General features: G+C 32.6%; 1 protein-coding gene across 1 annotated transcript in view; it reads right to left on the reverse strand.

The window, feature by feature from the left end:
* LOC127722999 (DENN domain-containing protein 3-like) overlaps positions 1 to 17,553 on the reverse strand; it is a 29,807-nt gene that overhangs the window by 2,681 nt on the left and 9,573 nt on the right. Inside the window, exons 5-13 of the mRNA XM_052229411.1 lie at positions 17,332 to 17,506; positions 16,486 to 16,616; positions 15,737 to 15,899; positions 13,638 to 13,834; positions 11,667 to 11,785; positions 11,149 to 11,297; positions 4,666 to 4,799; positions 2,622 to 2,767; positions 287 to 412 (exon numbers count right to left, since the gene is read on the reverse strand). Coding sequence (XP_052085371.1) covers positions 287 to 412; positions 2,622 to 2,767; positions 4,666 to 4,799; positions 11,149 to 11,297; positions 11,667 to 11,785; positions 13,638 to 13,834; positions 15,737 to 15,899; positions 16,486 to 16,616; positions 17,332 to 17,506 — 1,340 coding nt within the window. The remainder of the gene's footprint in view (positions 1 to 286; positions 413 to 2,621; positions 2,768 to 4,665; positions 4,800 to 11,148; positions 11,298 to 11,666; positions 11,786 to 13,637; positions 13,835 to 15,736; positions 15,900 to 16,485; positions 16,617 to 17,331; positions 17,507 to 17,553) is intronic.

Here is a 17,553-nt window from a genome sequence, read left to right on the forward strand (position 1 = left end):
GGCAGCCCAAGGCATGTCAATTGTGGATTTGACAGTAAATTTTAACCATTGAAAAAAGTTGTTACATAAAGTCAATTTCTTTCAACTATCTGGTTGATTTGGCCATCCTTCTGCTTTGATTCTAGTGCCATTGATGAGTGAAGACAGAAGATGTTCTTATCATAATAAACTAAATGCCTGGTATCTTTGACGAGCTTTTAGTGTTCGTAACTTGTTGTACAAGATCTATATAAAGTTATAAGATATACGATCTTTTTCCTTAAGTAAATTCAGCCTTGTAACAAACCTTTTGTTCCTGTTGTACTATAGAACTTATTCCTTCACATTTCTGTATTTCTATAATTTCTTTCAGTTTCCCTCGTGTGCTGTCCCATATCAAAATAATACCAGACCGTCTATAGCCAGCCCATATCTACAATCACAGAAAGGTAAGATATCACATATCAATATAATACCAGAACTTCTATAGCCTGCCCATATCTACAATCACATCTAGGGATAAGATATCACATATCAATATAATACCAGACCATCTATAGCCAGCCCATATCTACAATCACAGAAGGATAAGATATCACATATCAATATAATACCAGAACGTCTATAGCCAGCCCATATCTACAATCACAGAAGGATAAGATATCACATATCAATATAATACCAGACCGTCTATAGCCAGCTCATATCTACAATCACAGAAGGGTAAGATATCACAGATCAAAATAACACCAGACCATCTATAGCCAGCCCATATCTACAATCACAGAAGGATAAGATATCACATATCAAAATAATACCAGACCGTCTATAGCCAGCCCATATCTACAATCACAGACAGATAAGATATCACATATCAATACACCTTATCGCTATTTGTCCGCCATTACTGGACATCACAAAAGTTCCCGTAAAATTTTGACGTCATAATAGAAAATATCTGACGCCACAATGGAAAAGTGATAGTTGTATGACGTCAAAAGTTCAAGCGGGACAGATTCTCGGGTCAAGCGGGAATAGCGATAAGGTGTATATAATACCAGAACTTCTATAGCCTGCCCATATCTACAATCACAGGGGGATAAGATATCACATATCAATATAATACCAGACCATCTATAGCCAGCTCATATCTACAATCACAGAAGGGTAAGATATCACATATCAATATAATACCAGAACTTCTATAGCCTGCCCATATCTACAATCACAGAAGGATAAGATATCACATATCAATATAATACCAGACCGTCTATAGCCAGCCCATATCTACAATCACAGAAGGATAAGATATCACATATCAATATAATACCAGAACTTCTATAGCCAGCCCATATCTACAATCACAGAAGGATGAGAAATCATTCCTTTAGTTGAATTTGTACTTAAACATTAAACAAGAATGTGTCCATAGAATATGGATGCCCCACTCGCACTATCATTTTCTACGTTCAGTGGACCGTGAAATTGGGGTCAAAACTGTAATTTGGCATTAAAATTAAAAAGATCATATCATGGGGAACATTTGTACTAAGTTTCAAGTTGATTGGACTTCAACTTCAACAAAAACTACCTTGACCAAAAACTTTAACCTGAAGCAGGACAGACTGACAGACGAACAAACAGATACACAGACCGAAAAACATAATGCCCTCTACTATTGTAGGTGGGGCATAAAAACAATATTTTAGTATATGGAGGTAAATCTAACCTTACAACAAAAACTAACCATCATATAAGTTCAGTTTGCACAGTGTTTCCCTGTATACAATATCATACTATATTTGCTATAAAGAGAGGTTTTACAAAGAATTTTTAAGGTCATCTTAAGTTTGTGTCCAGTAATAAAATATCAATAACCTTAAAAATTAAGAGTTAATATTATTTTTACAGAATACTGAGCTATACAACAATAAAAGTCAAATTAACATTAGGTTCTATGGAGTCAAAAATGCTCAACTAACATCTGTGCATAAGCTGTGCACAATCGGATTAACAGCAATATGAAAGCATGATCTCTTTTATAGCTTGCTAGGCAGGTTTTTGTAGGATTGGTTTTGCTCATTGTTGAAGAGTGTACAGTAACCTATAGTTGCTAACTTCTATGTCATTTGGTCTCTGGTTGAGAGTTGTCTCATTGACAATCATACCACTTCTTATTTGTATATTAGCTTAGATGGACTTATTACTTAGGAGGAAATGATTTTAAGAGTACAACAAATAAGTTTATCTGATTTTAACTTTGATATTTACATCAAGGACTAATTAACATTTAGGTAATTAACAGTCCTTGGCTTACTAGCTACAGAGAAAATCATTAACATAAAATACTGGCCTGTAATTTCGTATGTCGGTAGGTCCACGTATTAAATGTTTTGTTAATGATATGAACTGATTTATTGGACAAAGGAAAGAACTGGACTTGAAGATAAGAATTTTATTAAGATTTTGGTGGATGGCATTACTGAAAACACATTTGGTTATGGTAGCAACATTGATTTGTGGGAATTTCTTTTCCGAAAAATTGTAAATTGTGAACAGACACCAAGGGATGTTACCAACTTGCATTTGACCTCAGGTTATATGTTCTCACCTAATAAATCTTTGCTATTAGTTAAAATTACCTCTCCACTCTCACTTATATGGAAACTATCAATTTCTGGAGATACTTCCCGAGATATGTCAGCTTGACTCGATCTCTGAACAATAACTGGATATTTCTGTAACAAATTCATACTCAAGTCTATCCTGTACACAGCAACCTTGGTTCCTATAATCATGATATCAATTACAATCTATCTTTAATACAGAATATTTCTACTGGAGTCTAATTTTTACAGCCCCTTAAGGACTTGGCAACCTTATTTCCTCATCATGATGACAGGATATTGTTTAGACAACAACAATTTAAATTCATCTTTTAAACAGAAATTTTTAATTTTGAGAACATGATGTTGGATTTTTTGCACCTTAATACAAGTTCTAGTATTTTAAATACACGCAAAACCTTAAAAGGAGAAGCGGCTAATATCAAGCGTCAACTTGTCAAGTCTCTAGCCTGACCTGGCCTAGGTTGAAACCAACGACACATTATAGGTTAGCTGGCTACCCTGAGACCACCAAGACTGGCATTTCTAACTATTTTGATCTGAGTGTCACCGATGAGTCTTATGTAGACGAAACGTGCGTCTGGCGTATCAAGTTATAAGCCTGGTACCTTTGATAACTATTTATCAAGTAAGTTCTGAACACATTGTAGGCGCATTAGCCGAGTTACTATACGGATTTAAAGTAGAAGTTGGTTGGATAATTTGTATTTTGCTTGTTTTTGTGATGATGGTTTAAAGGCTGCTAACATTTTATGTCAAATACTGCCAATAGCTGATACTTGGGCTAAGGGATATACTCATTTTAGAAAAAAAACTGCAGTAAAACTAACTTTTGACCAAGTGATCCACCAAAGATCTGAGTTATTTATCCCAAAGTATGATCCACCAAAGATGGATAAAGACTTGAACATTTCCCAAAATTTCAGTCTATTCACATGTACTGTGATCAACGCCATTTTTTAACCAAGGCGAATTCATTTTTTTAGTAGCTTTAATGAAGACCACATTGTGGCAATATTTTGGTTTATTGACGAAATCTTTAAACAATATTTCTTACTTTTACTGAACATATTTTGATGATGCCCAACTTGGTGCAGAAAACCCATATGCATTTGTTTTCATGGATATAAGACGTACCTACAGACCCTTATCATGTGTTCATGGATATAAGGCTTAACTACAGACCCCTACCATGGTATCATAGATATAGGGGTAAAATATCGACATAGCACAAGATTAAATAATGTAAATTCAGAAATTATTGTGATGCTTTTAGGTGAGTATCACAATAATAATATTAGTTATCTTGGTGTAATCAGGGGTGTACAGAATTTTACACCGTTGTTGAAAATTCATACACCCTGAGGCGCAGCTGAATGGGTGTATGAATTTTCAACAACAGTGTAAAATTCCGTACACCCCTGATTACACCAAGATAACGAATTTATTTCTTATGAACAATTCCTTTACTCATTTCTAAACCGGGATGTAAAATTGAAAAATGCTAATGAAAAATTTCTAGTGTTATATTTTTTCAACGTTGATGTTGCTGCGTATTGTCATATACTTTTTTCTTTATTTTGGGGAAATTCAGAAAAAAAAAAAAAAAAATTTAATTTTTTTACAAATTTTTGTCCTCAAATTTATTTATTTTTTATTTTTTATATTTTCTTATTTTTTTTTTTTTTTTTTTTGACATTTTATTTATTTTTATTTTTTTATTTTTTGACATTTTTTCTTCTTCTTTATTTTGGTAATTTTTAAAATTTTTAATTTTTTGGCACAATTTTATTTATCCCGGGGTGAACAAGGATGGGTTGTTATTTACACCGGGGTAATTAACCAATCAGATTGCAGTATTTTTGCTGCATAAGAAATGAGAACTCATATTCTGATATCTGATACAAAATCTGTATGCAAATTATTTTTCTTAAATTGCAATAATCAATATTGCATTTTTGTTCATTTTTCTAAAATTACAATAATGAATGCACACATTGATTTCTGAATTTACAGTATTCTCCATTTATTTAAGTTTTCCTAATGAAAAGCCACTTACCACACCATAAGAAACCATTACAGAATTTGAGCCTCCTCAGATCTTTGATTTTCTCACTGCATTTATCTACGACTGTAATTGTCTGTACATCCCACTTCAGAATGTCACCATCAGCACTGGCTGTGTATACATATCTAAAAAAACAAGTCTAAATTGAAAACAACGTTCAAACCTATGATTGCGCTGGATAAAAACCGCAATTTTTATACGTGTGCATGCAAAAAAAATAAACAGCTGCTCCATGAGCGCATGATACGCCCGTCGTCTTGTGTGTGAATTGTTATTCAATAATCATAAATAGTTTCTGACATACGGCCTGACATGCGAAAACCCCTTTTTTTACAAAAAACTCAATATCTCTAAAATAAAATTTTGAATCAAAACCAAAAAGTATACAGACCTTTAGATTAATATAACTAAGAAGTGTGTAAAATTTTAAGCAATAATCATAAATCGTTTTTGAGATACGGCGCGACGTGTGAAAACCCCCCTTTAAAAAAAAAAAAATCAATATCTCAAAAATAAACTTTTGAATCAAAACCAAAAAGTATACAGATCTTTAGATTAATATAACTAAGAAGTGTGTAAAATTTAAAGCAATAATCATACATCGTTTTTGAGATACGGCGCGACATGTGAAAAACCCCTCCCCCTTTTTTTACAAAATACTCAATAACTCAAAAATAAAATTTTGAATCATCACCAAAAAGTATACAGATCTTAAAATTAATATAACTATGAAGTGTGAAAAGTTTTAAGCAATAATCATAAACTGTTTTGATATACGGCGCGACATGTGGAAAAACCCATCCCCCTTTTTTAACAAAATACTCAATATCTCTAAAATAAAATTTTGAATCATCACCACAAAGTATACAGATCTTGAGATTAATATAACTAAGAAGTGTGTAAAGTTTTAAGCAATAATCATAAATTGTTTTTGAGATACGGCGCGACATGTGAAAAAAAAACACACACCTGTTTTAGTTACTAAGTCCCATAACTCAAAAAGTATTAATCTTATTTTCACCAAGAAGTATACAGATCGTTTGACCATCATGAGAAACAACTATGTTAAGTTTCATAAAATTTGGATAAGTCGTTCTGATGTTACGGTGCAACATGTTTACGCCGGACAGACAGACGGACAGACGGACAGACGGACGGACAGCGGACATCTGTATACCATAATACGTCCCGTCAAAAATTGACGGGCGTATAAAAATTCTTGGTAGAGGGGTCTAAATACAGCACAAACAACATTTTCCAAAAGACCTAAAAAGTGAAAAAGTGTAATTTAACAAAACACATTTGACTATAGCTAGCTGGTCGAACAACGAATTTTCTTAAACCCTGCTGACTGCCATGGCGATTGCCAAATAAATGGATCACCAGATGTAACAAAATTTAATATCAAACAGAAAACAATAAACTTGCGGAAAAGATGGTATACCACAAACATGAGGTGAAAAAATTTGTACACCATATCCGGATTTCGACAATTAATGTCTCTTCAGATCTAAAATAATATATATTTTAAACATCAATATACTGGTTGGGTATAAATACCTAAATATATACATTAAAAAAAAAGATTACTATGCCGTGGCGAAATGTCCCCTGTTGTATAAATGAGGAATTAAATTACTCCCATAAAAAGGGCCAAATTAAAATGATGGTATCCTGTGGTCAACTACACATGATGGCAAACAATACTACAAAGTTTAAGGGCTTTTTGTAGAACAGTGTCTAAGTACCAGAACTCCTGTAAAAAACGGTCATTTCAAAATTATATTTAGATGGGGTGCAATATTGTTAACCACATATAATGGAAAATAATCCTACCAAGTAAGTATGAGAGCTTTCTGTGAAACAATTTCAGAGATGTTGGGTTTGCAAAAAAGTTTTATAGTTACAATATCCCAAAAAATATTTGAATCAAAATGAGGTACAGTATGCATGGTCAACTACACATGATGGGAAACAGTCCTACTAAGTATGAGAGCTTTCTGTTAAACGGTCTCATGGAAGTTGCGTTCACAAGGTGTCATTGTTAGAATATCAAATAAACTGTTAACACAAAGATATGTCTCGCCTTTTTGTAATTTTGATGATGCAAATGTTGAAATTGAAATAGCAATAATTTAACATGTAAGTTATGCAAATATTCAAAGACAATGAACCATGACAGAAGGTACATGGCTAAACAATCTCCATGGAAATGAAATGTGCCAATGCTAATACAACTGCATACCAAATACCATTGACTTATCATAAGTCGTTCCCTTTAAACAAACCTAAACACAAACATTAAATTGTAAACATGTTTAAAGTTTCAAAGTCAATGAACCATGATGAGGGGGTGGAGCTATATAATCTTTGTGGAAACGAGACTTGCAAATGCCCATAAATTTGCATACCAAATATCATTGACTTAACATTAGCGGTTCATCTTAAACTAATCTAATCACAAACTGATACATATAAACTAAGCAAAAGTTTCAAAGTCATAAGACCATGACTGTGGGGGCGGTGCCAAATAATTCCCATGGAAATGAGATATGCCAATGCTTATACAACTGCATACCAATTAACATTGGTCTACCACTAGTGGTTCCACATGAAGTGACCTCATCACAAACAAATACATGTAAACCAAACAAACGTTTCAAAGTCAATAGACCATGACTGAGGGGGCAAGGCCAATTAATCTCCATGGAAATGAGATGTGCCAATGCTAATACAACTGCATACCAAATATCATCGACCTACCACTAGTGGATCACCATAAACTAGACCTAATCACAACCCCTACAGAAAAAAAAGTTGAGGGCCATGTGGCGGACAGTTGAGGGCTTGGTTTTAAGCAAAATAGTTGAGGGCTAGGTGTTGAGCAATTTAGCTCAACTCAAACCTGGCCAAGCACTGTATGTTGGATAGATGTCGCTCAACTGGCCCTCAACTGAAGCTGGCCATTAAGTTGAGGAAAAGTTGAGCAATTGATCTTTGGTTTTCATGTAGTTGAGCAAAAGTTGAGCATTCAGACTTTGATTTTTTTTTGTAGTTGAGGGAAAGTTGAGCAATTGATCTTTGGCATTCATGTAGTTGAGCAAAAGTTGAGCATTCTGACTTTAAATTTTTTGTAGTTGAGGAAAAGTTGAGCAATTGATCTTTGATTTTTTGGTAGTTGAGGAAAAGTTGAGCAAATTATCTTTGATTTTAATGTAGTTGAAGAAAAGTTGAGCGAAGGATCTTTGATTTTTATGGAGTTGAAGTATAGTTGAGCTAAAGATCTTTGTTTTTTTTGTAGTTGAGAGAGAACCCTTACAGAAATGAAAAGTTTGCTGCAATATTGCAACTATATTGCGGCAATATTGCAGCAAAAAAATTTGTTTGCAAGAAGTGTTTGCAAGAAAGTTGCAGGATGTTGCAGCTACCTGCAACATTCTCGCAATGTTACTGCAACATTATTTGATTGTGAGAAAATTGCAGCAAATTTGCTGCAATGTTGCAAGAAAGAGTTTGTCTGCTAGAAAGTTGCAGGAACCTTTTCTTATATTGTCTAAGGAATAACTGTTTGCAACAACTTTACAAGAAACTTTGGTTATACCTTATAGTTCAATTCATGTTACTCAGAACTATTTGGATACTTGAATTATTTAAAAAAAAAAAAAAAAGATCTTCAAATAACAATTAATGCTTATAAACAATTTCCTAAACTGTACTACAATACATTTATGATATCTTGTAAGAAAGAATTTCAAGAATGCTTAAGGTTTTTATTTCAACAAGTTTAAACTAAATAATTGTGACATATTAATTTTTTCCTTATGACTTTTTGTCCCTTTTTTATGACCTTTTTCTGTGAACAATGTTTTTATTTTTTCCATCTAATGAATTTAGCCTATATGTTGCAGGTTACATTTTGTTTAATTTCTAGTATCATTATTTAATTATATGTATACACAAATTATTTGCATGCCCTCTTTCTCATCTCAATTAGAAATATGAGCCGGTGATATAAATGTTATGTGCCATCTGTTTTCCATTTATCTCTGTGTAGTGCACGTAGACAGGAAGTATTATTATAAATGTACACAGAGTTTGAGGCCAAATTAAGGGAAGCACATGTTTTTATACATTTTTCTGTAATTACTATAACTCATAACACAAAGATAAAAAACAAACAATATTTTTTTTATTATAATATATATCAAATATTCAAGATTTAGGTAATTAACAGTTATTATTAGGGGCACATTTCAAAGGGATCACACTGTCACAATACCCTAAACAACCTCAAACAAATTTAAAATTTGAACTGGGCATGAGCATGCACATGGCAAGCAAAGATGTCTTCTAGCTATCATGAACAAAATATGAATTTTACAATGGATGTAGATCAAAAAGTTACAAATAACTGTATTGACATTGAATAGTGCAGATGTATTCTTCTGATGACATGACTCTTGGATTTAGGAAGATTGATATTTACACTTAATTATGGATAACATCTTTTGGTAAGTACATTGGATTAGAATTTCCACCATATGCTCTTTTAGTTCAAAATAGTGATATCTAAAGTTTCTTCTTAACTTTTTAGAGCGAAGAAAAAATTTAGACAATACATTTTTGCATTAATTTATATATTATCAAAATGTGTAAGACAGGAGACATATTTTTTTTATTATTAAGACAATTTGTTTTAGAAAGTATTACTAATAAAATAAGAATCTTCTAATATAATGAATTTGGTATAAAACTAGAGATCTGGGATATGACTGCCAATAAGACATCTATCCACAAATGACAGATAAATATATATATCTTTTTTTCTGGTTGAACAACACTTTCTGTTTTGAGTATTTTTGCAATGTGCACTTTGAATACCCCCCTTTGTACTGACTTTTGTCATTTTGGTTTATCAAGGGGTGGGGTAGAAATTTTTAAGGAAAGAAAATTGTTTTAGGGTTAAATGAGCAGGTACACTAAATACAGTTAATAGGTGTAATAGAAATTTTATTAAGGCCTTTAACTATAATTTAAAACAATTTTGCTTAGACATAGCTAGAGCAATTTTACTAGCCTCTGGTTTAAACTATAGAGTGATCAATCATGAAGACAGCATTTAGAATTTTTTTTTACAATACTTTGCTTTATCGGGGCACTCTGACAGTAACAGATTAAAATAGTGGGGAAGAACAATTTCATAACATTTTTTCTCTCAAATAGTGAAGCAAAGTATCAGACACATTCTTATCTTGTATTTATCCACATTTGTTTAGTTTAATTGATTTGTATAATTGGTTAAACGTAGGCAATACAGAACAGACTTTTGATGTAAATGTTTGTTAAATAACATTTAAAAAATATGATATATGATTATGTCATCTTATTAATTTTACAAACAGTGTTTTATCACATTTATAGTTATCATAATTATATATATATATAGGTTAAATTTCTTTTTACTTTCAGACTTTGGTCTTATCCATTTCAAGATGTTGCCCACAGATGTCATACGTGCAATTAATGAAAAAATGTACAGTGGAAGGAAGATATTACAAAAGAAAGAAAAGGACAATTAAGGATTTTTCAACATTAAACATTGTTTCAATATATATCTTACTTCTTCTTGCATAAAAAGTAATATGGCTGCAGGATTAACTAGATTTTATTTACTAGATAACTTTTAAAAAGCAAGGATAAAGCTGTCATGTAGTCTGTTGTGAGTTTAGATCTGTCAGCAGTATTTTGGCTATATAAAATACACAATTTAAATTTATTTTTTCTACAATTTGTAGTCATCAGTTTGCAATGACCAGCTAATGCTCAACTTTTAATGACCTGGCCCTCAACTATTGGCCACCTAGCCCTCAACTTTTAATGACCTGGCCCTCAACTATTGGCCACCTAGCCCTCAACTTTTAATGAACTGGTCCTCAACTGTTGGCCAGGTAGCCCTCAACTCTAATTGCTCAACTGTTGGACACCAAGCCCTCAACTATGATATTTTGCTCAACCTTGCTCAACTAATTTGCGTAAAAGTTGAGCAATTGATAGTTGAGGGCTACCTAATTTGCATGGCAAAAATCCAGGTAGTCCTCAACTGGCCCTCAACTGTTTGCTCAACTGGCGGCCAGTTGAGCAATGCAGTTGGCCATCCTATCATTTTTTCTGTATAGGAAACTAATACATTGTTGATGCCACTGCAGCGCCTAAAACAGCATACCTATGTCTCGCTTTTCGACTCCGTCATGGTGAGACAAAAACAATGTTCAAAATCCCATAACTCCTGTAAAAATTTAGGTAACTCTTCAATTTTGATTTGTTTATCAAGTACATTTGCCTTTTCAAAGCCAGGCACCAAATTAAACTATGTTTTCTTCTAAATCATGTTTTCTTATATTTTCAATAGCTTTTAAATTGGTTTTATATATTCTTAAAGAGTGATGAGTTTTTTAGACAGTTACTTCCCCTTACCTGCCATCATTAACAACAACAATACTGACAACTGAGTCAGCATGGTCGGTCAGTGGAGCTCTGTTACATCTCAGGGTTTGTACATCAATGATGTAGATATAATAAGATCCTGCCCAAATTTGTTTCCCACCAACATCAGCCAAACACATCTACAATGTAATAATGAATTACACTTAGGGCTGTTCCATGGGGGTGAGGGGTGATGGTTGTTACTTTTTTACACTAGCGATTTTACATCAAGGAATCAAATATGATGTTGTGATTGATGCCATCTTTATTCAAATCAAATAACTCAACAGAATGAAAGGCCTAAACATCAACAGCTACTTCATGAACTGCCTATATAAATACTTAATTGTCATTTCAGGACCTTTTATAGCTTACTATGCAGTGTAGCTTTTGTTCATTGTTGAGGCCATTTGGGGACCCATAAATGTTAATTTCTACATCATTTGATCTCTGGTGGAGAGTTGTCTCATTGGCAATCATACCACATTTTCTAATTTTCATATATTTACCACAGCAGTTTTAGTCTGTATAAAGTGTGATTCTAAGTTCCATGCCATTGCATCAAATATTTTTATTTTTCCATCTCCCATACCACACCAGAGTCTCGGTAAAACATGCTGTTGGGGATCTGAAAGATAATGTAAGACACAATTAAAAACCCATCAAAAATACCAGGCTTATAATCTTGTACACAAGATGTGCGTTTCGTCTACATAAGATTCATCAATAAAGCTGGAATTAGTTGGAAGGCCAAATCAAATACAAAGTTGAAGAGCATTAAAAACCAAAAATTCAAAAAAAAATTTCCAAATAAAGCTAAAATAATCTATACCTGGGAATAGAATAACCAATGTTTTAAAATCAGTGTAAAAGTTTCCAATTAAGCCAAATTTTATTAAACAGAGGCAATCCTTTTCACAAACGTGACAAGAAATGTTTAAGTGTACACAGAAAAAAAAATGAAAAACACCCTTTGAGCATCCCATGTGTTTCTTGAATAACCTAAAAAATATAAAGTAAGGAAGACAAAATTAAAACTAGAGGCTCAAAAGAGCCTGTGTCGTTCATCTGCAACAATGGCTACTTTTTAGTAAAAATCATAATTAGATACCCCAATGACGATTGTGGCCAAGCTTGGTTAAATTTAGCCTAGTAGTTTCAGAAGAGAACATTTTTATAATTTTAACTTAATGGACAAAGATGAAGATGGAAGACGGACACCAAGTCATGAGAAAAGCTTACTTGGCCTTTCGGCCAGGTGAGCTTAAAAAATGTTTGAGGGCATTAAAACAACAAAGTCTAACAAAACAGCCTTAAATTGAATGACTGGTGTGTGTGTAAAAAGGAGATCAGTCCTGGAGAAATGGACCCTCATATCTTATATTAATAGTTCCTGTTGATTCATTATTATTCTTTGGATACCAATTTTCATAGGTTTCTTGGGTACAGGTGAACCAAGAATTTAAATTTTCAAGGAATTACACATTTTGTATAGGCTTGCATGCAGACACATGAAAAACCACTGAATCAAATGTTAATTATTAACAATGCAAGTTTTCTTCAATCCACAAAAATTGGTACCCCCGAAAATAAATGAATACAGAGTAAATGACATTCAGCCGTTTCAGAATTGAGCCACATACAAACTGCCACATACAGACTTTATAATGTGCTTGTAGTAGTTGCTTTTAGAGTCATTGAAGTGAAATTCCATGAATGTTTTGTGTGGAATTTTGTTTTTGCACCCGCAACCTTGAGAATTAAAGTCAGCGCTCTTACCAGTACAACTTATCTCTATTTAGTCCATTCCGGGAAAAAAAGTCATTAAGACAACTTCCAGTTTGGGTAATTGTCACAAAACAAAGGTCATCAGTAATGAGCTGAAGGAGGAAAACGTGCAGGAAGTGAACATTGAGAAATTTGTATAGTATATGATCCAATTATTTAAACACAAATTGAAGTAAGAAAAATGCTTTGTTTGAAGTCAATTTACAATGACTAAACATAACTCTTTGAAAAATTTTATACATAGCACATTGTTAAAACAGGGCACCAGATAGCTTCAACTGGTTTGAAAGAGTTGTGTAATTTCAGACCTCATCCAAAATGGAATAAATAGCGATAAGGTGTATTGAGCAAAAGAAGATTTTCCCAAAATCAACAGAGTACACCTCCCTTTACACATACGATTATACTATACTGTGAATTTTTAAATGATTGTCGTAACAGAAAAACAAAGGATGTCCTTTTAGTCAATTTTTTTTCCAAAATAAAACTAGTTTCCCAATTTTTCATATATAGCTTCCTGGAGACAGCAACACAATGTAAATACAAAATAAATGTATTTAGAAGTCAACAAACTATCTTTAAATGCTTTGTAACTTACCACCAGGAGTGTACAATAATGATTGAACAGTTTGTCTCAGACTTTCTCCAGAACAAGGGTCAATCCTATTGGCTAATAATGCTTTGTAACTTACCACCAGGAGTGTACAATAATGATTGAACAGTTTGTCTCAGACTTTCTCCAGAACAAGGGTCAATCCTATTGACTAATGTCTCTAGCGTTTCTCGTGGAAGTTCGTGTCTTTTCTCCTTCATGTATCGTGTGTAAAAACAGAGTTCTATCACAGCCTGCATAGGATTTTCATGATGAGTTGTGTCTTGGTCCTGAGAACTGAAACAAAATATATAGTGTTAATCATTCAATAACTACACTTATTTGGTTTTCTTTTTTCTTGGATTTCTTAACATTTTTTAACATTTGTACAACTCCTTTGAGTTTTCTTTCAAACTGTATCACCAACTTATACTCCATGATTATTAGCATTTATCATATACTTCATGCCTAATACAGTGCTTTTTGTATATGTGTAACGACCGGAAGAAAACAAGCCGTATTTGCACACCCGGCACCTCAACTATGTCTTAGGCTGATATGGGAGTCTGGGGATGATACCCTATACATCTATTCAATGTAGAATAAACAAACACACAGCAATATGCACAGTAAAACTCAGTTTAAAAGAAGTCTGAGTCTGATGCCAGAATAGGTAACAAAAGAAACTAAACAAAATGACATAAATTAACCAAGGACTATTAGCATTTATTAACATGCCAGCTCCAGACCTCAACTTAACTGATTGAAAAATTATGTCTTAATCATATGAAAATCAAGCACAATACCTCATGTTAGGAGTTTAGAGTCATACCATCATAAAATAAATGAGAAGAACATAACCTGTATCATGCCAGCTACTGGTTTTAGAATAAATGTGTTTATTTTACCCTATGAGTGAATCAATATTAATACCAAAATATGCCATCTTTAATGACCTGACAACAGTATCGTAACTATATCCCTTCTGAATAAGTCTGTTGCATTTTGTGCTTTGTAAAGATTATTACCATAAAAGATTGGATGTGAAATACCTGAACGTATAAGAAGTCTGCATGTTGATTTATATTTACTAATGATGTCCTTGTACTGATGATAAAATTAAGTAAATGTTTTGACTAGTTTGTGATATCGAAAACCCTGGTGTAATAATTTTTCAGTAAAACAGAGATTTATTTCCTTAAAGGGACACTAGCTGTCAAATTCATGTTCACCGATTTGACTCAAATTCTCAAACTTGATTTATAACATACTAAAACGTATATTCAAATTACAATAAGTCTGAAATAAACAGTTAACACTGCATGTACTCGATAAAACATATCACAATTTCGTGTGTATTTTAGTCTAGACACCCTCAAATTAACTTTCGAGATGACCACCGGAGACTGCCTATTGTCATATAACCCGATATAAACATAAACATAAGTATAAATAACTACCTACCTCGTGCAATTGGATTTTTCTAGGTCTGTTTGATCTCATGTTATAGGTTAAATAAAAAGTTAATTATCGTTTTTTTGTTGTGTCGTTGTTCTCCTCTTATATTTGATGCGTTTCCCTCAGTTTTAGTTTGTAACCCAGATTTGTTTTTATCTCTATCGATTTATGAGTTTCGAACAGCGGTATACTACTGTTGCCTTTATTTTACCTGTATAAGAATGATTTTTTTGTGGATCGAATAAGTCAACGAAATGGTTCACCTTTGTTTCACTTTCAATTTGACATTCTTTTCCTTTTAATAGCTGGCCACGATTTATACATACGTAACCAATCTTTATCTATAAGGTTAAATTGAAGGTCACATGAATACGGATTCAATGAGGTCGAATTATTCACTTGCAAGTGAATAATCCATCAGCAATGTTTCTTTGCTTATTTTTGACAACATTGAACCAAATTGGTTGCTAAAAACGAATTATTATTTCATCATTTCACTTATATTAATAATTGAACCAAACAAAATCATATTCTATTTATTTTCATATCTCGTAGCTAGTGTCCCTTTAAAATCAAATACGTTGTTACATACACGAGCGAATCGAACAAGTTGCGATATATAAACACCATAAGATGGATACAAGGGAACATCACCATCAGTGACCATCTCAAATAGGTATATCATTCCCAGGCATGACATCAAATGTCAAAGGAACAGAGACCCAGTGATCAAGAACATACCTTTTGAGAAAAGCATCAACAAGTTGTACATTATTGGCAGCTTTGTTTGCAGCCATGATGTCCTTAGTTCCTATAGAAACGACCTTGCCAGCCCATAATTCTTGTAGCAGTACAAACCAATGATCCCTTTCGTCCTTCAACCAGGCTGTGAACTTTGCATCATCTTGAAAACAAGTTTTGACTAAAGTTGAAACATAAAGCATGAGGTGAACATGCTTAATACTGTAAATTCAGAAATTATTGCATGCATTTATTATTGTGATTTTGTCATTTTGGACTAAAATGCGAATTTAATTTTAGTGATATTGAGAAAAATCCTATTTAATTTATATAAAAATATTCAAATGCGAGTTTAAATTATTGCGATTATAACCCTGTCGCTTTTGTCACAATAATAAAAACATCGCAATAATTACTTAATTTACAGTATGATAATAATTGAATTTACAACATCATTTTTAATCTGAATGACACGCCAGGAGATCAAAATAGGCATTTCTAAGGAAATCACTCAATTATATTAAAATAATTTAAACAGTTTATTCACTTTATTGTGAAATACTGCTTGATTTTAGCATTTGATTTGATGAATAAACATCGTTCAAAATTTCTGAGATTTGAACATTAGTAAAATACTGTTGCCAAAATTTAAAACTATTTTTTCCTTGAATTTTTCATTCTTGTTCTGAGTTTATTTCATTTTACATTTTTCTTTTCATCTTCTGAATTAGGTTAAACAAACAACAAACCTTTTTTGTGAATCCTAAGTACATCGATTGTTTTAAAGAAAGACTTCAGTTGTTTCTGCTCAATCAGGACAATATCTCTAATCTTTGTAACTTCTGTACACTCCATTGAACCATCCTTCATAAACAATAATCTGAAAATAATAGCAACCAGGTGAGACTTCTCATGGGGTTTTTATTATGTGATTACTTGGCCATTTTTATAGTGATTATTTGATTACCAGATCAAATATTTCATGATTATTTGATTATTTGATAATCTAGGACTGTTTTTTTTATTATTTGATTATCATGTTTAAAATTTTTTTTTATAATTAGGTGATTATATTGACAAAATATTAATGATTATGTGATTACTTTGACACCCTGAGAGGCCTCACAGGTGTGGATAATGTGGAGTACAGTGTTTCGAAATAGCAAACATATATTAGGGCTATCTAAAATACAGGTGAATGGATTAATTTTGCGCTAAAATGGGCTTTAATGTCTGCCCTAAAATGTCCCCTAGTAGTTTTAAATGTGCTGCAGCCATGATTACACCAAATGATTATTTCTTCAGTATATAATTATAGATTATCTTTGATCATTTCAACAAGATTGATTTTCTCGCTTGAGCCGGTATGTTGAAAGTGAGAAAAACAATCAAGTTGAGATGACCAATTATATTCTGTTTATCACTATTTTGCTTATGACGACATTGAAGTTTAAACTGAAAACAGCATGTGCGCCATTAGTTTCTAGCCATAATTTTTCATATCACTCTACTGTGCTCAGAAAGAAAATTTTCAGTCTGTAAGATCAAAGAAAAATCTTGTAAAATAGCGATAACATGGAATATACATCTATTACCTTTTATTAGTAAGCACAATTCTGCCAGACCCAACATCAGTTTTACAGAGTAAAGACAACTTCAGTACATATTCTTCATGATCTAAAATGGATTCCTCTACCATGAGACAATGCTCCAGATTCTCTTGATAACAATGATTAAATGTCTCAAATGTTCCAATGTCCACTTTATCGTCTGAAATTATATAATAAATGATTAAATGTCTCAAATGATCCAATGTC

The sequence above is a fragment of the Mytilus californianus genome, unplaced genomic scaffold (assembly GCF_021869535.1).
Source record: "Mytilus californianus isolate M0D057914Y unplaced genomic scaffold, xbMytCali1.0.p SCAF_13, whole genome shotgun sequence".
Classification (NCBI taxonomy): Eukaryota; Metazoa; Mollusca; class Bivalvia; order Mytilida; family Mytilidae; genus Mytilus; species Mytilus californianus.